Below are 25,721 nucleotides of genomic sequence, written 5' to 3'. Positions count from 1 at the left end.
TGACTCTTGCCCTTATTTGTGAACATTGAGAACAGAGTACTTAATGAGCATTCATTAAGAGAAAGATACCATTAGAGTTCAGAGTAGTAGTACTTTTTCAGTTCAGTATTTAGTCTGATAGTGACCCAGGTAATGAGCTTGGGTTAGTAATGTAACTCAAATATCCTTAGTGTCTCTTTGTTATCTAGTATAAATTGATTATTCATTAATGTAGTTTCTCTTCCTGTATTTTTTCTTTTAAAAAACCATCTTTAATATTGCATCACTTAATATAAAACAAGTCCCATTAGAATAATATTTGTTTGAAAACTCACTTCTATCTCTTGTAGCCTCACACCAAATACTTCAGAGTTTGGCAAACAAAGTTGTTACCATGACCATAGTTTTCATAATAGAATTAGTTTTTTTCTTCCTAATATACATAGAATGAAGAATGCTTTTTTTCCCCATTGAACTGAGAGTAGGTTCCGTGACTCTATAGCATCAGACATTTATTTGTTCCCAAACTGAGAAAGTTATTAGTACTATGATCAGACCATAACATGATTCAATATAACGTGTTCTTAAAATCTGACTTAAGGTTTTAAGAGTCTGTTAGAGGGAAATTTGGATCTGTTTCCACTCTAACATTCCCATGAACCCCAAAGGGATAGCAAAGTCATAATGAAAGTAACCTAGATTCACTACTACCAGGAATGTTATCAAATACAATTGTGAGTGAAGTTACTTTAATCCAAAGTTAAATGAAAATTAAGCAAAATAATGTTTATTTACTAGACTTAAGAAAAAATAATATGGATGTTTTATAACTTTTTTTTTTTTTTTTTAAGATGTTAACCACCCTCATGTTTTCATATTCAGGTATCCTCAGTCTATTGGAGCATGGAGAAGAGTATACATTTTCTCTACCTTGTGCATATGCCCGGTCAATTTTAACTGTTCCCTGGGTAGAACTGGGTGGTAAAGTCAGTGTCAACTGTGCAAAAACTGGGTATTCAGCCAGCATCACTTTTCATACTAAGCCATTTTATGGTGGCAGACTACACCGGTAAGAACATTTTAATGATATCCGGCTCATATTCTACCAGTTTGATCTTGTATTATAACTCCTTATTCTTTTCCTGCTTTGTTTTATGTGGATGGAGTTGGCCTTTTATTTATGTCTATTTTTTCGAGACATTCTGGGCATCCTGATCTAGTTTCTTTGTTTAAGATTTTATTTATTTATTTTAGAGATAGAGAGTGAGAGTGCGAGTGGGGGGGACGAGCAGAGGGAGAGAGAGAAGCAGATACCGCGCTGAACACAGAGCCCAACGCCGGGCTCAATCCCATGACCCTGAGATCCTGACCTGAGCCAAATCCAGGAGTCGGATGATTAACTGACTGAGCCACCCAGGCACCCCCATCCTGATCTAGTTTTTAAAATAGTGACAGATCTGTCTACTCTTATAAAATTTTCCTGGTTAAGCTAACAAGGTGTAGAGTAGAATTCCTAACAAATGAACATTCAGTCTCTGGCCCAATTTCTGCCTTTAAAGGGGTTCAGACTAGATCCGGGCCTCAGTGAAGCCAGGTTGGTACAAGTTGGCATGAAAATATATCTAATCATATAAAATAGTTCAAGTAGCACAGTGATGGAAACCAGTGTTTTTAGGTACTAATACTGTGAATAGGGGCTTTGTTCTGATCCCATCTAGGAAATGGCCAGTTCTTATACCCCCTTCTCAGCTTCTCTCAGTCTCTTCAGCGCTGGTCCAGATCGTGCGAACTCCATGAAGAGAAGTTGTCTAATAGAATCTTCAAAAGGATACTGACTCTTTTCCTTAAGCCCTTCATGTCTATTCTGACTGTCCCTAAAGTAGGGATAGTTTTCTCTGTCTATAACTCTTTTGAAAAATACATCTCTTGTTGATGATTTTTACAAAGTAAAAATATGAGCACTTTGATCCGGACATGGAACATTACCAGCATCCCGGAGACCCTGTTCATGCCCTGTTATAGTTACACACACACACACACACACACACACACACACACACACACACACGCACACACCACGTTAACCATTTATACCCTTTCCTCTTAGGGTAGCCACTATCCTGATTTCTAACACCATTGATTAGCTTTGCCTGTTTTTGAACTATATACTACAATGAAATCATACACTGTATTCTTTCACATTTGACTTTTGCTCAATATTATGTTTTTGAGATTCATCCATGTGTAGCATGGTTCATTCTCCTTACTGAAGACTGTATTACATTGTATGACTATGTCTATGTCACAGTTCACTTGTTTATTCTCATGTTAGGCATTTGGGTAGTTTCCAGTTTGAGGCCATTACAAGTAGTGCTGCTAGAACATTATTTGGTGAATGTATGTATGAATTTCTGTTGGATAGATACCTAAAAGTGGAATTACTGGCTCATAGGAGATGGAAGTTGAACTTGAGTAAGTGCTGACACAGTTTTAAGTGGTCATTACCAAAGTAACATTCCCTGCAGCCATGTATGAGACCTTCAACTGCATATAGCTATTTTACTTTTTTCATTCTTAGACAGCTGGTACTTAACTGTTTTAGAAGTGGAAAGAAAGATTGATTGATTCTGAGACATTGAATGGGCCTTTAAAAATACAGACTTCAAAACACACACATATTACCCAAGCAGAACCACTAGACATTGTCAGAATAGTCACCTTTTACCCTTAGAGAAGGTATTGTTATGGTTAACACTTTGCTTTATGTGTCTCTACTTATACCTCATTATAGTAATCACAGGATTCAAACCTTAAAACCAGCAGGGGCTTTAGATGTCACTAGATCAACATTTGCTAGGGGCATATATCCCTTTGCAACCTGCCTGATAACTGATCTGTTCAGTCTGTGTTCAAACATTCATTATTCGCACAAAACTCAGTGTTTGAGGGGCAAGCAGTCCATTCAGACTCCTCTTATTTATATATTTATATAAAGTTAGAGCTGAAATCTGTACCCCTGTAACATTCTTGAGTAGAATACTTAGGGAAAACAGCTATAGGGATAAATCTTCCAAAGCCAGCACCATCTTATTGTCAGTGACACTAAGGTAATTCTTAGTGGCCTGTTGTTTATTTTTTCTTTTTTTTTCTTTTTTTTCTTTTTTTTAAAGATTTTATTTATTTGAGAGAGAGAGAGAATGAGAGATAGAAAGCACGAGAGGGAAGAGGGTCAGAGGGAGAAGCAGACTTCCTGCTGAGCAGGAAGCCTGATGCGGGACTCAATCCCGGGACTCCAGGATCATGACCTGAGCCGAAGGCAGTCGCTTAACCAACTGAGCCACCCAGGCGCCCTATTTTTTTCTCATAAGTATTATTTTCTGGGTAAGGAAACATGGAGTGATTTTAGTTGTCTTTTTGCAAACTATTTCTGGTTCCTGAAACTTCATTCTGAGAGTATGTGTTTATGCATATGTGTGTGTTATTTGAAATCCTACAGGACTCATATTACCTGTAAAAACATTTGTTTTTAAAAAAACATTATTTAGGGTGCCTGGGTGGCTCAGTTGGTTAAGCAACTGTCTTTGGCTCAGGTCACGATCCTGGAGTCCCGGGATCAAGTCCCGCATCGGGCTCCCTGCTCAGCAGGGAGTCTGCTTCTCCCTCTGACCTTCTTCCCTCTCATGCTCTCTCTCTCTACCATTCTCTCTCTCTCTCAATAAATAAATAAAAATCTTTAAAAAAAATAAAAAAACATTATTTATACACAAACTCTCTTGATTGATTTGTCTTATTTCCCCCAACATGGCTGTAAGCTTTTTGATAGAACTGTACTGTTTTGGGCCTTCTGTTCCATCTATACAGTGCTATGTACATAAGTGATTTGTAAATTTTTGCATATTTTTCTTTGGAAAGATTAGGTGTGAGTTTCTCTCTTCTTGGGGATAGAATCTAGTCCACCCTACCAAATTGTACCTGTTCCTTTAATATATTACTCCTTTAATATATTACTGGCTAATCTCTTAGGTATGAACTCTTAGATCTGATTTTTTTTAGAGCTTCACTCAGTTGCTATCCCATTTCCTCCCCTAGGAGAGCCCTGCAGAGGTTTGAAAACAGCTGTTGCAGGCTCTCTTCATTTTTCTCTTCTTGGAGTTTAACATCTTCATTTCTTTGACAGTCATTCTTAATGACGTGAAGAACTAAGAAGGTAGTTTTGGTATTGGGATGTTCTGCTCAGTGCCAAATAGTTGATAGTGAGATGAAAATACTAGAGCCACAGGCAAGAGTAAATCAGTGGCTTTTTTTTTCTTATTAAACTTGCAGTTTTATTCAGGTTTGATTTTAACAAATGTGTCGGGGAGAGAGCCTGCAGGAAAGGGTGAAGCCCATGGGGGCAGGGCCCTCCCAGATGCCTGAGGAGGGGGCAGGTCCCCTCCCCTCTCCTCATCTTCCATCCCCAGCTAAAGGTATTTGGGGAGAGACACGGGCATAAATCAGTGGATATTAACAACATGGGTGCCAGCTGCTGGGGCAGTGGGGGTCAGCCTCTCGGGGGGCACCGATGCCTGTAAACACCAACAGGTACAGAAAGTTGTGTTGGGCTGTTTAGTTGGAGCTAAACTGAAACTCCAACCCAAGTCACGATACCTTTTTTTTTTTTAACTTTATGTTTATCTGTGTTCCTGTTCAGTCCTTGACATTTGACTATATCTCTTAACTGTGATAGAAGAATACAATATACTATTCTGACAAATCTGATCTTTATTCTGAAGGCATTGGGGAGCCAGTTAAAATTTTAAGCATGGAAGTGATATATGTTATTACTTTTATCTTTTATTTTGAAGTCATTTCAAACCTACAGAAGAGTTGTACAAACTCTCATATACCCTTTGCCTAGTTGCTGGCATTTCGCTTCATTAGCTTTATCAAAACCTCTTTTTCTCTATATATATACACATATTATTATCACTGTTATTATTCCTGAAATAGTTGAGAGTTAAAGACCTCCTGACACTTTAAAATATTTTAGTCTGGGGGCACGCCTGAGTGGCTCAGTCAGTTAAGCAGCTGACTCATGATTTCAGGGTCCTGGGCTTGAGCCCTGTGTCAGGCTCCTTGCTCAGCAGTGAGTCAGCTTGAGGATTCTCTCTCCCTCTCCCCTGTCCCTCCCCCCACTTGCACGCAGGTGCATTCCCTCCCTCCCCCCCAAATAAATAAATCTTTTTTAAAAAATAAAATATTTTAGTCTGAATTTCCTAAGAACAAGGAAATTGTCTTATACAATCACAGAATGGTTATCAGATTCAAGAAATTTAACATTATGTTAAATTAATACTATTATCTAATGTACAGTCTATATTAAATTTTGTCAATTTTCGCAATAATCGGCAGTATTTTTTCTCCTACCCAGGATCATGCATTCATGTCATTGTTATGTCTCTTTAGTCTTCTGGAATATTTCCGTTGCCTTTCTTTGTCTCTTATGACAATGACAGGTCCATTTTATAGAATGCTTCTCAGTTTGGTTTTGTCTTTTTTTCTTTTTAGGTTCAGGTTATGCATTTTTGACAAGAATACCTTAAGCAATTTTGTGTCTGGAAATGATATATTTTAAGTATTTATTTCTAAAAAGACCTGTCTAGTGGCAGGTGAAGAATGGACTGGGGGGCAAAGGGAATGAAGAGAGATTAGAAGAAGGGAGACTGCTTAGACCTTCAGAGTTGACCCTTCAAGGATGTAGAGGAGGAGTCAGAGGGCATCTAAGATAGCTTTGGATAATTATTTACTGCCAGTAATAAACTCTAAAACATAAGTGTTTGAAACAGCAATTCATTATCTTTCACAGTTTTGTGGACTGACTAGGCTCAGTTGGGTGATTCTCACATGATGTCCTTCATGTTGGTTGAGGCTTCAGCCATCTAAGGGCCTGACCCAACTAGATATCCAGGGTTAGCTCACTCATGTGGGAGAAGGCAAAAGATCTGGCTGTGGACCAAGAGCCCAGCTGGGACTGTCATTCAGAGGGCCCACATGTGGCCTTCCTGCATGACTGCAGCTTCTTCCACCTTGGCAGCTAGGTTCCTAGAGGAAGCATCTACCAGTATTGTGAAAGCCTTATTGGTTGATACTGGTTTTCATATTCTGACTTTTTGAAGACCCCTAATAATTTTCAATAGACATCCTCATTTTTGTTAATGATCAGTCATCGTATTTGCTCTCTTGTTTATTTCAATTTCTTACCTAAATTGGCTTCTTTTTCCCCTTCATACCCTTTACCTATCCACAAGGACACACTCATTTGATTTTTCTGTCACTTGGAAGTACTTATCTGTTCTCTAACATAGTCTCTCTCTTTCCTTTGCATCCACATATACACTCTTTCCATAACTGTTGACAGATACTGTTAGCTGACTCTAAAGTTTCCACATTTTTTTCCATATTGATCTCTCCCAAGACCAGTGGTTTCATCTAATTTCTCATTTAAAAGATTCCTATTAGAAACAGACTTTTCCATTTTTGATATCTTTTTTTTGGTTTTACAGAATATTATAATGAAGGCTTTCCTTCATGCCTTTATCAATGGCCATGCCTCCCTCCTCAGACAGCCTAGTTTTTTACTGCTATCTGCAGTCAGAGCAGACACATGATCTGCTGTCTGCATTTGATATAAATATATTATCTTTCACTTGTCTTCCCTTACTCCCTCATTTTCCACAACGCTCTCTCATGCAGCCAGGTGAGCCTACTTAACTATTCCTCAGGTCCATGTCTATCTCCTGATCCCATTTTCCACACTCACTTTAGGATGATGGTGATTTTATAAAGTCATCCTAAAGCGAGGTGAGGATTATCAATATAGATAAATAGATATAGCACTCTTTCTATCTATCTATCTATCTATCTAGTGGTATGATATTAAGATCATGTGAACTGTCTGCCAAGTGACATACTTTCCTGCATACTAGAGGTACAGTATAAAAAGACTACCTCTGCCTTCAAAAAGCCTTCAGTGTAGTATTAGAATCCAGCACCCTATCTTTGGAAACCATTTGTAAGGCTTTTAGGAAAAATGTCATATATAACCGTTAAAAAAACAGTCTATTATATAGTGATCATAGCAGTGGAACAGGGATTAGATAATTATTATACCTGAAAAGAAAATTTAACTCCAACTCAGGTTAAAGTAAAAAAAAGAAACATGATGCTCAACATATTTCTCATTGTCTAATAAAGGAAGCCTATCACTTTTTCAAGAGAGACAGACTGTTTTCCTGGTATTAAAATTTAAAGGGATTTGTTGCAGGTATCCTTATGTAGTGGCATTTAGAAACATAAATAGGCAAGAAACCTTCGCAGTGGAATTATTTAAGTTCCTAGTCTTCCAAGTATGACTGAGTTCCCATCTGTACTGTAGTCAAGCAGACTTGTAGCCATGGTATTCTTTGTGTCCAGTGAGCTGTCATTACACATAACTTTTGGTTTTGGATGTTTGGTTTGCTCTTGGATTCCAAATCCCTCTTACCTCAATCTCCAAAATCTGGTTCATAGATCATTTACTTATTGGCCCCTGTATCTCTGCCTTGAGTTATGAGTTTACAGACCTTTCATTAACTTCTCCTGATTGAAAACGATGGATGGGGCTCCCTAAATTTCACTGTGTCTTTCTGGTTCTTAGGCCCTTGGCTTATACTTGACAAATACTGCTTAGGCTTCCTGTAGCCCGAACCACTGGGCTTTGGTCAGATTGCCTTTTGAATCCAGATAAACCACAAGCACTGGCACACTGATTAGACCCTAACACCTGCCCACTATTCTCTAAGTTCTGGACCTCTATCTTACCTGACCCTGTTGTTATTTATGTTCTATGGTGAACACAAAATGCTTCATTAAAAATAATTAGACCTGGGGGCGCCTGGGTGGCTCAGTTGGTTAAGCGGCTGCCTTTGGCTCAGGTCATGATCTCAGGGTCCTGGGATCAAGCCCCACATCGGGCTCCCTGCTCAGCAGGGGGTCTGCTTCTCCCTCTGACCCTCCCCCCTCTTGTGCTCTCTCTCGCAAATAAATGAATAAAATCTTAAAAAAAAAGAATTAGACCTGTTTATTCCGATCTTCATTTGAGCTGTATCCTGTCTGTCTGTTGATAAACTAGTCAGATAACTTAGTCTTCAATAAACTTTCAACGACAGTAGTGTTTGAGTTCTCTTGCAGTTCTGTGTTGATGATTATTATTTTTGTATACCGGTACTCTTTTAATTTTTCTATTTTGGCAAGAGAATATTAAATTTTTTTATTTATTTTTTCAATTTTTCTACCTCTTACTGGTTTAGCTGGTTTCTGTATTTAATTTAAGATTAGGCTTATGTGATTTTATACAGAATCGGTATATCCAGAACCTCAAATATAGGGACTCCAAACTTTTAAGTAAATAGGACTAGTTTTTTTTAAAAACGTTAAATTGTAATGTTGTAACATTTTAAAACTGTAATACAAAAGAAATGTTAATATTTTTCATATTTCTATTTAGTTTTAATATTATAGTTTTGTTTGGAGCAAGCATTTAAAGATCACACTTTGTGATCATTTATGGTAACTTAGTCTCTAGTTTGAGTCCGAATATTCTTTCTAAAAGATTAAAGTTGACGTTTTTTGAAGAAATTATCTAGTAAGCTGTCGTGGGATTTACAGATTCTGACTTTGGCACTGACAAATTTAAGTGAGCTATATAACCAATTTAAACAGAATTCAGAAAGTATGTTTTTAGGTTTCAGAATACTAAGAAACAAGCCTAATTTCGCTTATTAGAGCATATTTTTATTTCTTACCTGCTTCTAGGGTTACGGGTGAAGTAAAGCACAACATCACCAATACTGTGGTATGCAGAGTGCAAGGCGAATGGAATAGTGTTCTTGAGTTCACTTACAGCAATGGAGAGACAAAGTATGTGGACTTGACTAAATTGGCAGTAACAAAGAAAAGAGTAAGACCTCTGGAGAAGCAAGATCCATTTGAATCCAGGTATGTCATCCTCACACCCATCCAGGAAAGAGTCTGAAGCTCTGGATGTTAATCTAAGTCTTTTCACTAGTTTCAGCCTTAGGCAAGGCACTTCACCAGTTTGCAGTCAAAGGATTACTATCCTTATCATAAAAACTCTTACAAATTATTAACAAAAAGACAGATGCCCCAACAGAAAAATGGGCAAAGATCATAAAGAGGCAGTTCAAAAGTAGAAAAAAAATGCCCACTAAGAATGAAAAATTATTCATTGTAATTAGAATTCAAAGAAATATAAATTAAACAATAAGATGAATTAGTTTTTAAAATAATACCTCTTTTGAGAAAACATGGGCACCTGGGTGGCTCAGTCGCTAAGTGTCTGCCTTCAGCTGAGGTCATGATCCCAGAGTCCTGGGATTGAGCCCTGCATCGGGCTCCCTGCTCGGCAGGAAGCCTGCTTCTCCCTCTCCCACTCGCCCTGCTTGTGTTCCCTCTCTCGCTGTCTCTCTCTCTCTGTCAAATAAGTAAATAAATAAATCTTTTTTAAAAAAATAAATAAAAATAAAAATAAAGAAAACATGAGCAAATAGGCATTTTCATACCGCTGGTTAGAAGATAAATTGGTACAACCTCACTAGAGGGTATTTTGGCAATATATGAAGTTTCCTAGATGTGTTCGTAGTGGTTGCTTCGAGAGAGGAGTGCTGGGATCTAGGATAGGAAAGAGACTTAACCTTTCAGAGAATCCGTCCCACCCTTTTTTAAAGATTTTTATTTATTTATTTGAGAGAGAGAATGAGATAGAGAGCATGAGAGGGGAGAGGGTCAGAGGGAGAAGCAGACTCCCCGCTGAGCAGGGAGCCCAGTGTGGGGCTCGATCCGGGGACTCCAGGATCATGACCTGAGCCGAAGGCAGTTGCTTAACCAACTGAGCCACCCAGGTGCCCCTTCCCACCCCTTTTTAAAAGATTTTATTTATTTATTTGAGAGAGAGAGAGAATGAGTAGAGAGGAAGAACAGAGAGAGAGGGAGAAGCAGACTCCCAGCTGAGCAGGGAGCCTGACATGGGACTTGATCCCAGGACCCTGGGATCATGACCTGAGCTGAAGGCAGATGCTTAACTGACTGAGTCACCCAGGTGCCCCACAGAATCCCCTTTGAACTGTTTAAATTTTATATCTTGTGGAAGTATTGCTTTGTCAATTTAAAAAAGAAAAAGGGAAATAAAAGGAAGCATTAAACATCTTAAGATCATGTAAATAGAATGAAACCATTTATAATTGTATGTGTAAAGGAATTAAATACCCATTAACCAAAGACTCAGATTGCATCAAGAAACAAAACAGTAGTGATTGGGGAAAAGTTTTCTTCTAGGGATTTATCTGAAAGGAGAGGTTCTTTTTATTTTATTTTAATTCCAGTATAGTTAACAAAGAATGTGAAATTAGTTTTAGGTGCACAATACAGTGATTCAAAAGGAGAGGTTCTTAAGGTTTGGTCTATGGACCCCCAGCTGTCCTTGAGATTTTCAGGTTTGCAAGTTCAATTTTATTTTCATAATAATGCTAAGATGTTATTTGCTCTTTCACTCTGTTGGCACTTGCAGTGGTTGGTAGCACTGCTGGTCTTAGCACTAATCAAGGCAGTGGCGCACAACTGTACAGGTAGTCATTGTATTCTTCACTGCCCATGTACTTGCATTTTTTTAAGATGCCAGGTTTTTTTGTGGGTTTTTTTTGTTTGTTTTTAATGTCCTTTAAAAAGCAGTACCGGGGCACCTGGGTGGCACAGTTGAGCCTCCGACTCTTGGTTTTGGCTCAGGTCATGATCTCAGGATCGTGAGGCTGATGGGCTGGCACCTGGCATGGAGTCTGCTTGAGATTCTCTGTCCCTCTCCCTCTCCCTCTGCCCCACCCACTCATGCTCATGCATGCTCACTCGCTCTCAATAAAAATAAATCTTTTAAAAAAAAAAAAACCGAGTACAGATTGTTAGTTTTATTAAATCTGTACAGTTGAGTACCCATCTTTTTAATATTCTACATGACAAATTGGTAGTATACATAAAGCACCAGTGGTAGATACTGAGAAGTATGGTGGTTATCTGGAGGAAAAGCACTTGTGCAGTTGTTGGAGTTACAAGCTGAACTAATTGCTCTTTTCATAAACAGTATTTCTGCTTAAAAGAATGATTGTCAGGGCACCTGGGTGGCTCAGTCAGTTAAGCGTCTGCCTTGGGCTCAGGTCATGATCCCAGGGTCCTGGACTGGAGCCCCACGTCAGACTCCCTGCTCAGTGGGGAGCCTGCTTCTCCATCTGCCACTTCCCCTACTTGTGTTCTCTCTCTCTCTGTCTCTTTCAGATAAATAAAGAAAAGCTTAAAAAAATTTTTTTTAATTAAAAAAAAATGGCAAACCATGACTATTCTAATTTCAGTATTGGGCAGACATTTTTCTTATAAATGAATGACATGAACATGGCACTTCAAGGAAAACAATTGACAGTATTTTTTGCTAATAATAAAGTTTAAATGGAAACAATGTATGGATTGACCTAACTGTGAAACCTGAAACCATAGAAATCCTAGAAGAGAGAGCACAGGCAGTAATTTCTCTGACATTGTTGCTATAGCAACATTTTTCTAGATATGTCTCCTGAGGTCAGGGAAATTAAAGCAAAAATAGACTATTGGGTCTACATCAAAATAAAAAACGTTTCTGCACAACAAAACTAAAAGGCAACCTACAGAATGGGAGAAGATATTTCCAAACGACATTTCCGATAAAGGGTTAGTACCCAAAATATATAAAGAACTGATAAACAACAAGTGTTGGTGAGGATGTGAAGAAAAAGACACCCTCTTACGCTGTTGGTGGGAATGCAAACTGGTGCAGCCACTCTGGAAAACAGTATGGAGGTTCCTCAAAAAATTAAAAATAGAACTATCCTATGATCCAGTAATTGCACTAGTGGTTATTTACCCCAAAATACAAAAACACTAATTCAAAGGGATACATGCCCCTGTATGTTTATAGCAGCATTATTTATAATAGCCAAACTATGGAAGCAGCCCAAGTGTCCATCAACAGATGAATGGATAAAGAAGATGTGGTGTACACACACACACACACACACACACACACACACACACACACACACATAGGAATATTATTCAGCCATAAAAAAGAATGAAATGTTGCCATTTGCAATGACATGGATGGAACTGGAGATTATAATGCTAATAAGCTAAATAAGTCAGAGAAAGACAAATACCATGTGATCTCATTTATATGTGGAATTTAAAAAACAAAACACATGAGCAGGGAGAAAAAGAGAAGCAAACCACGAAACAGACTCTTAACTATAGAAAACAAACTGATGGTTCCCAGATGGGGCGGTGGGTGGGGGTTGGGAGAAATAGAGGAGGGATTAAAGAGTAAACATATCGTGATGAAAAAGTAAATAAAGTGAAAAAAATTTTAAAAATAAAAAGGAGAAGGGAGAGAAAGTGGAAAGTAAATAAATAAATAGATGGAAACAACTTAAGTGTCTCTCCACAGATGAATGGATAAGAAAATGTAGTATATAGGGAGCCTGGCTGGCTGAGTTGGAAGAGCATGCGACTCTTGATCTCAGGGTTGTAAGTTTGAGCCCCATGAGTGGGGCCGAGATTACTAAAAAAAAATTTTTTTAACTTAAAAAAAGTTGTATATACACAATACAATTATATTCAACTGTAAAAAAGAAGGAAATCCTGCCATTTGTGACATGGATGGACCTTAAGGGCATTTTACTAAATGAAATAAGTAAGAGAAAGACAAATATTGTATGATCTTACTTACATGTACAATCTAGGCAAAATAAAAACCTCATGGAAAACAGATCAGATTTGAGGTTACCGGAGGTGGGGGTTGGGGAGTGGAAGAATTGGATAAGGGTGATCAAAAGGTACAAACTTCCAGTTGTAAGATAAACAAGTACTAGAGGATGTAATGTACAATATGATGACTACAATTAACATTGCTGGTGGTATATTTGAAAGTTGTTAAAAGAGTAGATCCTAGGAACTCTAATCACAAGGGAGAAAAAACTTTTTTCTTTTGTATTTATATGTAATGATGGCTGTTAACTAAACTCAGTGTGGTAGCTATTTCACAGTATATGTAAGTCATAATGCTGTACATCTTAAACTTACATAACAGTGCTGTATGTCAATTGTATCTCAGTTAAGTTGGAAAAACTATTTAAGCTCAAGGCAAAAATCAGAATTTTGGAAAACTTGTATCTGCTACCTGAGTGTGAAAGCTTCCCAAGTAAAGGGTTTTCTGATGAAATTGGTGGTGATAGTAATGAATGTGATTTTTTTTTATATTACATAATAAAATGTTAACATCTGAAAGATCATTTTTCAAGTGAACAATGCATGATATTACAGAATCATTCAAGATCCATTCAAAAATCCAGTCAAGATGAATGGATAAAGAAGATGTGATATATATAATGGAATATTACTCAGCCATCAAAAAAATGAAATCTTGCCATTTGCAATGATGTGGATGGAACTAGAGTGTATTATGCTAAGTGAAATAAGTCAGTCAGAGAAAGACAGATACCATATGATCTCAGTCGTGGAATTTTTTTTTTTTTTTTTTTTTTAAGATTTTATGTATTTGACAGAGACACAGCGAGAGAAGAAACACAAGCAAGGGGGGTGGGAGAGGGAAAAGCAGGCTTCCTGCCGAGCAGGGAGCCCGATGTGGGGCTCGATCCCAGGACCCTGGGATCATGACCTGAGCCAAAGGCAGACACTTAATGACTGAGCCACCCAGGCGCCCCTCATATGTGGAATTTAAGAAAGAAAACAGATGAACATATGGGAAGGGGAAAAAGAAAAAAAAGGAGAGAGGGAAACATGCCATCAGAGACTCTTAAAGATACAGAACAAACTGAGGATTGATAGAGGAAGGTTGTGGGGGGTGAGCTAGATGGGTGATGGGTATTAAGGAGGGCACTTGTTATGATGAGCCCTGGGTATTGTATTTAAGTGATGAATCACTGAATTCCACTCCAGAAACCAATATTGCACTGTGTGTTAACTAACTAAAATTTAAATTAAAAAAAAAACAACAAAAACAAAAATCCAGTCAAGATGCCAGTTAGACCAATGAATCTCCATGTAGCACGGTATAAAAAATTCACTGACATCTTTCGGTTTCCACACTGCAGGCAGCCTTTAAAAAACTACCATTTGGGGCTCCTGGGTGTGTCAGTTGGTTAAGCGGCCCAACTCGTGGTTTCGGCTCAGGTCACTATCTCAGCGTCGTGAGATTGAGCCCCACATTGGGTTCTGCACGGCACAGACTGCTTAAGAGTCTCTAAATAAATTAAATAAATAAATAAATAAATAAATAAGAATAAAAAACTACTACCTGCTGAATTTGATACAATACCAAAGAATTTAATTACTTGAAAAATATGTTAAAATATTCTCTTTTCCAACTATGTATCTGTGTGAGGCCAGATTTTCTTAAGATTTCTTTATTTTTTTTTTTTAGAGAGAGAGAGTGCCACCAGTTTTGCCATTTATTCTCTTTGGATTTCCTTCATCTATGTTCTTCTTTTTTTCCTAAAGATTTTATTTATTTGAGAGAGAGAGAGAGTGCACGTGAGGTGGGGGAAGGGACAGAGGGAGAGGGAGAGAGAGAATCTCAAGCAGACACTGAGCACAGAGCCTGATATGGGGCTTGGTCCCAGGACCCTGAGATCATGACCTGAGCAGAAACCAAGAGTCAGCCACTTATACCACTGAGCCACCCAGGTACCCCTGACTTTCTTTATATAATTTAATTAAAACAATATATCAGGACAGACTGAATGAATGTAGAAACAGTTAAAGGAATCCAGCTACTATTAAAGCAGACAAATGTTTAAGAGATACTGTTGTAGGGGCGCCTGGGTGGCTCAGTCGGTTAAGCGTCTGCCTTCGGCTCAGGTCATGATCCCAGGGTCCTGGGATCGAGCCCCGCATCGGGCTCCCTGCTCAGCGGGGAGCCTGCTTCTCCCTCTGCCTCTGCCTGCCTGCCTGCCTACTTGTGCTCTCTCTCTCTCTCTGTCAAATAAATAAATAAAATCTTAAAAAAAAAAGAGAGAGAGATACTGTTGTATTCTCTTTGCTAAAATTTTATTAAGGATTTTTTATATCTACATTCATGGGGGATATTGGTCTGTTGTTTTCTTTGAGGGAGTTTTTAACTACAATATCTTTATAGGGATATTGAGGTTGTCTTTCTTCTTGAGTGAAGGTTGATAATTTGTGTCTTTGAAGGAATTGATTCATCTAGTTTGTCAAATTTATGGGCATATAGTTTATAATATTCCCTTATTTTTCTTTTAATGTGTGTAGAATCTGTAGTGATGTCCCCACTTTCATTCTGTATGTTGGTAATATTTTCTTTTCCTGATCAATGGTATTAAAGGTTTTTAGTAAGGATTAAAGGATTATTAATTTTACTCAAAGAACCAGCTTTCTGTTTCATTGCTTTTTGTCTGTATTTCTGTTTTGTTATTCATTGATTTCTGCTTTTTTTTAATAAATTTTCTCTTTTATGCTTACTTGGTACATCATTTGCTCTTCCTTCTTCTAGTTTCTTAAAAGGGAAGCTGAGGTCAGGGATCAGCGAACTTTTCTATAAAAGGCCAGAGAGTAAGTATTTTAGGCCTATTAGGCCAGATAGTCTCTACCACAACTACTCAGCTCTGCCACTGAAGCATGAAAGCAGCCACAGATAGTGAAAGGAAAGACAGATACCACTATGTTACAGTAAAAATTTATTCACAAAAATGGGCAGCCAACCACAGTTTGACCCCTCGTTAGGCTGATTTTTCTTCTTTCCTGATGTAAATATTTAATATATTTCTAAGTCTGCTTTATCTATATCTCACAACTTTTGAACTTTTGATACGTGTTTTTTGATTTTCCTTGTGATTTTTTTTGGACTCATGAAGTTATTTATATTTAGTAGTGTATTATTTAATTTCCAAGTATTTGGAAACTTTCCAGCTATCTTCCCATTATTCATTTTTAATTTAACTTAATTTTGGCCGAAGGATATACTTGGTATGGTTTCAGTCCTTCACATTTATTGAGATTTGTTTTATGACCCTGAATACATTCTGTCTTGGTAAATGTTTCGTGTGCACTTGACAAGAATGTGTATTCTGTTGATGTTAGGTGACAGTATTCTATAAATATCAATTAGCTCAAGTGGGTTCATAGTATTTTTCTAGTACTCTGTGTTGTTACTAACTTTCTGTGTACTTGTTCCATCAGCTGAGATCAGTTACTGAAATTACCAATTGTAATTGCATATTTCTCTTTGTAGTTCTCTAAGTCTTCATGTTATTTGAAGCTCTGTATTAGGGACATACACATTTGGGATTGTATGTCCTCTTGATACACTGAATCCTGATCATTATAAAATGATCTTCTTTATCCCTGGTGATAGTTCTTGCTTTGAATTCTACTTTAATACTAAAATTGCCACTTAGAAACTTTATCAGGATGTATTTTACATATTATAAAACCACCTGTTTCAAGTGTATAACTCAGTAATTTTTAGCAGCTTTCTTGAGCAGTGCAGTCATCACCATAAATCAGCTTCACAATCTTTATCCTCCCATACGATCCTCATTCCCATTTACAGCTAATGTCCATTCCATTCCTATCCCCAGTCTCAGGGAACCTACTTTTTGCCTATAAATTTGCCTTTTCTGGACACTTAGATAAATGGAATCGTATAATATGTGATATCTTGTGCCTGGCTTCTTTCACTTAGCATAATGTTTTTGAGGTTCATCTATGATATAACATGTATCGATAGTTCATTTTTTATATTGCTCAATAGTATTCCAGTGTATGGAACCACATTTTGTCTGTCCATTCACCAGTTGATGGACATTGCCAGTTTTGGACTGTGATGATTAATACCACTGTGAACATCCTCATTTGGATGGATATGTTTTCATTTCTCTGGGTAAATATCTGAAATTGTAATTGCTGGGTTGTCTGGAGATTTTACATTTAACTTTTCAGGAAACTGCCAAACTATTTTCCTAAATGGCTACACCATTTTACTTTCGTGCCAGCAATGTATAAGTGGTCCAGCTCTCCACATCCTTACCAACGTTTGTTATTGCCTGCCTTATACCATTATACCCCTTCTAGTTTGTATGAAGTAGTCTTATTATGGTTTTAAGTCACATATTCCAAATGACTAATGCTGTTGAACATATTTTCAAGTGCTAATTACTTACCCATTTGTTTATCCTCTTTGGTGAAATGTGTGGTTTTCTTCTTCTTGGGTTGCAGGAGTTCTTCGTGAATTCTGAATATAAATCCTTTATTGGATATGTGTTTTGCAAATATTTTCTCCTTGTCTGTTGCCCATTTTTTAATTTTTGTAGTGGGTTTTTTTCAGTATAGGTTTTTATTCTTTTGAGATGAGATTATTGATGTTTTCTTTTATAGATTATGATTTTGGTGTTGTAGCTAAGAAATCTTTGCCTAACCCAGACACAAAGATTTTCTCCTATGTGTTCTTGTAAAAGTTTTCATATAAGGTAAGGGTCTCAGGTCCTCTTTTTGCTTGTAGATTATCCATTTGTCCCAGCACCATTTATTTGTTCAACAGACTGTTCTTTCTCCCAAAGACTTGTTTTGGCAGTTTTCTTTTGCTTGGAGTTAGTTGAGCTTTCCTCCTCCTGCTGTGCCTATAAACTCTAGCCAGTGAGTTGGAGCACCCATAGGAATCCCCTCATTTATTTCCCTCCTCTCAGGAATCACTGTCTTGTGCTGCCTTTTGCTCAGTATCTGCAGGCTCCATTGTTTTCAATATATTTTGTCTGGTTTCCTAGCTGATTAAAGGCAGAAGGGTTAAGTCTGGTCCCCATTATGTCGTCATGTCCAGAAGTACAAGTTGTCTCTCTTACCTTTCAGCTTTTAAAAAATTTATTTAACTTTTTGCTTATTATTTCCTGAGTTTCTTAAAAATAAAAATCTTTCTATTTGGTAAAATACAAATTATTTATCCTTTCTGATGGTTGAGTAATATATTGTATATACGGACCACATCTTCTTTATCCATTCGTCTGTTGAAGGGCATCTCAGCTCCTTCCACAGTTTGGCTGTTGTGGACATTGCTTCTATAAACATTGGGGTGCAGGTGCCTCTTTTCACTACGTCTGTATCTTTGGGGTAAATACCCAGTAGTGCAATTGCTGGGTCATAGGGTAGCTCTATTTTTAACTTTTTGAGGAACCTCCACACTGTTTTCCAAAGTGGCTGTATCAACTTGCATTCCCACCAACAGTGTAAGAGGGTTCCCCTTTTGAACTGGAGGAGATTATGCTAAGTGAAATAAGTCAAGCAGAGAAAGTCAATTATATGTTCTCACTTACTGTAGAACATAAGGAATAGCATGGAGGACAGGAGAAGGAAGGGAAAAATGAAGGTGGGGGGTAATCAGAAGGGGAGACGAACCATGAGAGACTATGGACTCCAGAAAAAAAACTGAGGGTTTTAGAGGGGAGCGGGGTGGGGAGATGGGTTTTAAGGAGGGCACATAGTGCATGGAGCCCTGGGTGTTATATGCAATGAATCAAGGAACACTACATCAGAAACTAATGATGTATGGTGATGAACATAAAAAATAAAATTTTTTAAAAATGCAAATAAAACTAATTATGTATTGTATGGTGACTAACATAACATAAAAAAATACAAATTATTATTTTTTAAAGATTTTATTTATTTTTTTGACAGAGACACAGTGAGAGAGGGAACACAAGCAGGGGGAGTGATGGAGGGAGAAGCAGGCTTCCTGCAGAGCATGGAGCCCAATGCGGGGCCGATCCCAGGACTCTGGGATCATGACCTGAGCCGAAGGCAGATGCTTAACGACTGAGCCACCCAGGTGCCCCAGAAATACAAATTATTTTTAATTTGAAAAGAAAAAGCAGAAGCAACAGCATCTTGGACATTAATATCAGCACCATAATATTCTGTGTTCTTGTAATTCATAAACATGAAATTATATATCTGATTCAGAAAACATAATTTTTTTAAATTAACTGTTAATTTCAAGGGTATCAGTTCTATTTAATTATCTTTTAAAAGAATGCTTGTGGGTTGCCTGGGTGGGGCTCAGTCGGTTAAGTGTCTGCCTTGCATGATCCCAGGGTTCTGGGATCGAGTCCCACATCGGGCTCCTTGCTCAGCAGGGGTCTGTTTCTCCCTCTCCCTCTGGGTGCTCTCTCTGTCTCTCTCAAGTAAATAAAATCTTTAAAAAAAAAAAAAAAGAATGCTTGTAAGATCTGTGGTTTTTCTAATTATAGGCGATTGTGGAAAAATGTGACAGACTCTCTGAGGGAATCTGAAATTGATAAAGCCACAGAGCATAAACGTACCCTGGAAGAACGCCAGAGGACTGAAGAAAGGCATCGAACTGAAACAGGCACACCCTGGAAAACCAAATATTTTATTAAAGAGGTTTGTCTTACATGTTTTCAGACTAAAACTCATTATCTACTTAGTGAGAACTTTAGCTTCCTAGGCTTTATTGAATTGTTATCATTTACACATCTTTATTTCTGAAACTAGTCCAGCTTAACCATGAGCTTTTTCATGAGCTTTTCACAATTTGCCAAAGTAAAATAGTTTAGTAGCAGTTCAGATGAAGTAGATTTTAGGATTAAATTGGTCAGAAAAAAAATGCTATAACACAGTCTCCAATCATAGTAATAGATTATACAATTTATAATTTATTGTCCTTTGAACCACACTAAAACTCTGTGTTCATTTCCAGAGACCACCTTTTAGAGGGAGACATGAGAAACTTAATCAGCTACACAGTGTGTAATGAAGTGGCTAGAATCTTTACAATGTTTAAGGAAAAAAGAATAAAGTGGGGTGTTTAGCCTTGAAAACCAAAAATTAGGACCATTTGTTGTAACCTTCTTCAGATATGTGTATGGTTTATCATGTAGAAATTTTTTATTAGTTTGTATAGCAGTCCTGAGGTAGGTCCATCCTACCAAGAGTTTTGAGCTTAGCATAGGAAGGAATTGTACAACAATCAAAAATATCCAATAATAATAAGGGAGTACATTTTATAGTAATGCATCATTAGTCCTTTATGAGACCATGGCTTATGTGGAAGACTTTGATGCACTGATTTTGTAGCTGGACTAAATAATTTCTGGAGTCTTACCTAAATTAAAAAATTTTTCTTTGTTTATTGCTTTCTGGTAGAACTCAGAGTAAGGTGAATAGCGGACCAGAGCTGATACCAAGAAAAGTTTTCTTGTCATGGGTGCCAGGCTGGCTCAGTCAGAGGAGCATGCAACCCTTGATCTTGGGGTTGTGAATTCCAGTCCACATTGGGTGGAGAGATTACTTAAAGAGAAAAAAAGGGTGGGGGGGCTCCTGGGTGGCTCAGTCAGTTCAGTGTCTACCTTTGGCTCAGGTCGTGGTCCCAGGTTCCTGGGATCGAATCCTGCATTGGGCTCCCTACTCAGCGGTTAGTCTGCTTCCCCCCTGCCCCTCCCCGCCCGCCCCTAACCTCACCCCCCTTCCCCCCGCTGGTGCTATCTCTTTCTCTCTCTCTAAAAACAAATAAATAAAATATTTTTTAAAAAGAGAAAAGAAGGGGCGCTTGGGTGGCTCAGTCGTTAAGCGCCTGCCTTCGGCTCAGGTCGTGATCCTGGGGTCCTGGGATCAAGCCCCGCATCGGGCTCCCTGCTGGGTGGAGAGCCTGCTTCTCCCTCTACCACTCCCCCTGCTTGTGTTCCCTCTCTGTCTCTGTCAAACAAACAAACAAATAAATAAAAAGAAAAGAAAAAGAAGAAAAGTTTTCTTGTCGATAGCCAAGTCTAAAGAAGCCCACTGAATTTTAATATTGGTCCATCAAGAAGGAATTTGCAAAAAGTAATTTGATCTTGGTTTTTGCATAGTTATTAACCCTAAAAATCCATAGTTTATTATAGTGGCTTCATTACCTTCATTTTTCTAATCATTATCTATTAAAAATACCAGCCATTTTCATGGATTGAAATAATAAAGGGAAAAGTACATATCTACTCTTTTATCTGAAAAAATTAATAATTTTCAAAGTTATAGTCTGGTAACTTTGCATTTTTTTCATTTCAAAGAAAGCAAATATACCAGGAGGAGATTGTAGGAGGAGAATTTCTAAAGGAGGAGCTCTGTAAATCATTAAAAGTGAACTCGGTTGGGGGGTCAAGAGCAGGGGCTATAATGGCTAAAAGCTATAGGGACGCCTGGCTGGCTCAGTCAGTGGAGCATGCAACTCTTGATCTCAGGGTGTGAGTTTGAGGCCCACGTTGGGTGTAGAGATTCCTTAAACATAAAATCTTAAAAAGATACAATTAATGAAATTTTTTAAAGATAGGCACCCTGATTCTTGCTAGTAACATGACATATAAAATTGCTACTTGTCATTTATTCTTGGACAGATATTATTAAGAGCCGCTACCAGTCTAGCATTCAGTGATGTGATTAGGTGGCATCTTTTTCCAAGAACAGTACTACAGGAGTTGAGAATTATCAACCAGGTGGAAAACAACCTAATGGTTGCTATTATTTTTTTAAAGATTTTATTTATTTATTTGACAGAGGGAGTGAGCATGGGGGGAGCAGCAGACTCCCCACTGGGCAGGGAGCCTAACATGGGGCTCAATCCCAGGACCCAAGATCATGACCTGAGCCGAAGGCATACAACTTGACTGACTGAGCCACCCAAGCACCCCTAATGGTTGCTATTATTAAAGAAAAATTATTTTGATACCTATTAAAAACATCAAGGAAGGCTTCATTCAGGACTATTGTAATAGAGAAGAGGGATTGAACTCAACTCCAAGTATGGGGACAAGTGGAAATGTGAGGGAGTGGGTGGAAAAGAGAATCTTGGTTAGATATCAAGGATGGGGGTGGGGAGAGAGGAATTTGATTAGATATCAAGGGTGGGAGAAGAGGAGTTTCAGAATCAAGGATTTGGGGGTGGGGGGTTCTTGGTAAACCGGCTTATCAGAATTCTTTGCTAAAATTGGGCTCAGTAGGCCATGGATGAGGTCTGGTCAAGAAGAGTGCTCAAAGTAGTCCGACTAAAACGCAGTCAAGGAAAGAATGAGTCCTTGTCATTAGGAGCCAAGTAATTGCCGGCCTTAAGTCATTTTAGGAACAAGATAAAATATATATATACAAATTAAATATTTTTAAATACAAATACATTGAAGGAACTATGCATTAAGGACGGGTTGAGATCTGACTGACTTCACCTAGTCCTATGAACACTGCATTCCAATCTGTGTCAAGTCCTGCGCCCCAGTATATGGCTTCATGGGTTTCTTTTCCTCACTTGGTCTTGGTCTTCCCCTCTTTCTAGTTCATTCTCTGACTCTAACCTTATCTCCTTGCAGTATCCTTCTGTTCACAGGAGCCAGGGAAAACTAATGGGAGTAGAGTCAGGGAAGAACTAGAACACAGTACTCAGATACCAGAGATGCCAGTTGAGGTGGTGAGAACAGCTAGTACCTTGATGACCATTTCTTTGTGCTCCACCTGCTTCGTGTCCATCACGCTGTGGGTGAAGCCAGTCTGCAGTGTCTTGGCAAAACTGGCAGAATTGCTACCAGTGACTTCTGCAAATAAAGTGATCATCGGGCATCAACTAGGTGCCCACAGACCAGAACTTCTCCCCTAATCCTAGCTAAACCACCAGCATTACTTAATGTCTTAAGCACAGAGATTTTTTTTTTCCTGTCACAGAAACTCTTGTTTTTAAATGTGAGAGTAGAATTCCACCTCAGTGAAGGTGTCGCTTCTCGTTTTGATTACCAATTGTGAAAATATTAGAGGAATCATTCTTTAATTTACTTTTCTACTTGTTTCAGGGAGACGGCTGGGTTTACCATAAACCCCTTTGGAAAATAATTCCAACAGCACAACCAGCAGAGTGATACACACTAAGACTCGACCAAATGAACTTCTTCTCTGTTTACCCTAAACCCTCCCAGAACGGAGTCATTGCACTGAGTGACCTGCTTCCTGATTGCACAGACTGAATCTAGCTAAACACGAATGTACCTATTAAGGCACCGTAGAACTGCAGCAAGACCAAAGTGTTGAAGAAGCACGATGGGCCTCTCACCAACCTGTTCATGTGACACGAGCAATATCATCTGAAAACCTTTCATGGGAATTATTAGATGATTAATCTTTTATCCAGTCCCTGCTCCTAAAGTTAAGTTTGAACCCCTGTTTTTGCATGGGGGCAGCAGATACACACAACAGTGAGAACTCAGTGATTTTGATTTCTTTACAGTGAAAAGTGAAGTCTGTTGCAGAGTTTGTGCTTTGCTTTCTGTCAGGAACTGAAGTATTCAAAGTATTCACTACTCTTACAAACAAACTAAGAGGAGGACGATGACCCAGAAGTGGATTCAGCCATTGTGCCTGAAATCAGTGTTAAAAAAAATCAACCAGGTTGTAGTAACAAGGCATTCTGTTCCTTCAAAGAGACTGTGTGCCTGTGTCTGAGGAGCTTCTCCATTATCCACCTCTGTTGGAACTCTCTTTTAAAAAGTATATTTATAAATTGATTAGAATTATAACCATGGAGAATTTTTTCTTCTGAGCATTTTAATATACTTGAAAACAACATTGACTTGAAAAATTTCAGAACATTTTTCAATACCTAGTTTTATTAAATACTACACTTGAGAGACAATTTTTTTAAATGTGTTCATGTTAATATGATGAGATTTTGGCCTTTCTCAAGAACTGAGGCATTAAAAAACTTAGCAGACATTAAAGAATAAAACTGTTACTTTTTTCCTTACCTTTTTTTCACTTGTAGGTTAATATCCAGTATTATGTGCTATCCCTCTGGATATGTATGCTTCATCTTACCTCTGTTCATTCAAATTTAAAACAACTATTCATATTTGTCAGTAATTCAGAAGTTATGTATGTGGCTGAGTGCATGTATGGTATGGTTCTCTTTTCAAGGAAACTCAGATGCTGAAAAAAGAATAAGAAAAAGTTATCAGGAAGTTGTATTCAGGTACAAATCTTTTTTTTAATAAGTATTTTATTGAGGTTGAAGAATTGCTGGCAATTAAAAGGATAGTGCTAATTATGGCTTTCATCATTCATTCAAGTATTTATTGAGCACCTACTTATGGTGCTCAACACTTGTTACTGCAAGCTACCTTAATTTTCCAAGAGTGGTGCCTTACTCTGTTTCTTCTGATGTGGTCTTCCAATCAGTGTGTGTAACATACCTGTTATTCATCAGCCATGTAGGTGGCTGTATCTCTTGCATCATCATAAGAAGTTTAAGCTTTGTGCTCTGATAAATTGTGTTTTATTGAAGGGGTTAATAGGATGAAAACAGCAAAACAATTTTTTCAAGAAACTGTAAATTATAAGAAAATAACTGGTTATGTACAACCATTTTAATGATTCCCTTGTTCATTTTTGCTGTGAAATGCACTGAAAAATCTCAAAATGAGTTATAGTTCATGTGTTGGGAAGATTGACAAATAATAAAACTAGAGAACAATAATGCCTTTGTCTGTTTTATGAATGGAGACAAATAGAAAGTTTATATTTAGTAGAGTTAGCACCTTGTTCATTTGAGAGGGATGTTGATTTTTCTCTTTACATTCTTATTTTCATGAATCTCCTAGGGAGAAAAAGAAGTAAATTCAGTAAGAGTTTTTAAAAACTAAAATGTTCAAATATACTGGAAATAGAGCAAGAATGTAAAATTAAACTAGTGATTTTTTGTTTCGTTCTTTGAACCAATTGAATACCCATTTATTTCTTTTGATTTGTTGAGCCATTTTAAAAATTATTGAAATACGATTTTAAAAATTCTTCAGGAAAACAATACACTTAGGAGTAATTGAAAACTCAAGATATTGGGTTGCTTCTTTGACGAGAGTGAAATAATACTACTTTTGGGTGATTACTTTACCTTGTCTCTGTCTTCTTGACTTCCCACTGCAGCTTATCTACTAGAGAAGCTAGAGGCCTTTTCTGTTTCATTTTTTTTATTCATACCTGTTGATAATTGGCCAGAGAAATGAGTCTTTGTAGCAGTTGCTCCTTATTTGTATCTTTTTCTTTTAGGTCAAAGTTTTAAAGGTGCACTTTTCTTCTGGTTATTAGGAATTATGTGTTAAGAAGTCCAAGACCAGAAGTGACAAAAAGACAAGGTTCTGGCCATGTATTTGGACTTCTTAACTGTTTTTTGTTGTTTTTGTTTTTGTTTTTGTTTTTACTGTGGTGATACCACCACCCTATACCTTCTGTCAAATATTTATATTTAAATTCCACAATCATATTCTAATTAATTGCATTTTTTAAATGTTTTATTTATTTATTCATGAGAGTCAGAGAGAGAGAGAGGCAGAGGGAGAAGCAGGCTCACCACAGAGCAGGGAGCCCGATGCGGGACTCGATCCCAGGACCCTGGGATCATGACCTGAGCCGAAGGCAGACGCTTAACCATCTGAGCCACCCAGGCGCCCTAATTAATTGCATTTTGAATAGACAGTTTTTAAGCCCCGAAAAGTAACTTTCAGATTGTCTACTGGGTGAGATATGGCATCTATGTATCAGTTCACTGTACTCTTCATTTGTGACCAACATCACCTCTAATG

General features: G+C 37.8%; 1 protein-coding gene across 1 annotated transcript in view; it reads left to right on the top strand.

The window, feature by feature from the left end:
* The window catches only part of OSBPL11 (oxysterol binding protein like 11), a 92,360-nt gene extending 67,741 nt beyond the window's left edge, over positions 1–24,619 (top strand). Inside the window, exons 10-13 of the mRNA XM_025875642.2 lie at positions 862–1,048; positions 8,812–8,994; positions 19,368–19,521; positions 22,944–24,619. Of these exons, the coding sequence (XP_025731427.1) occupies positions 862–1,048; positions 8,812–8,994; positions 19,368–19,521; positions 22,944–23,009 (590 nt within the window). The 3' untranslated portion in view covers positions 23,010–24,619. The remainder of the gene's footprint in view (positions 1–861; positions 1,049–8,811; positions 8,995–19,367; positions 19,522–22,943) is intronic.
* The last annotated feature ends 1,102 nt before the right edge of the window (positions 24,620–25,721 follow it).

The sequence above is a fragment of the Callorhinus ursinus genome, unplaced genomic scaffold (assembly GCF_003265705.2).
Source record: "Callorhinus ursinus isolate GAN/ISIS: 27379988/994484 unplaced genomic scaffold, GSC_fseal_2.0 scaffold1, whole genome shotgun sequence".
NCBI lineage: Eukaryota > Metazoa > Chordata > Mammalia > Carnivora > Otariidae > Callorhinus > Callorhinus ursinus.
Note: the sequence above shows the minus strand (reverse complement) of the source record. Positions and strands in the feature narration are given on the sequence as shown.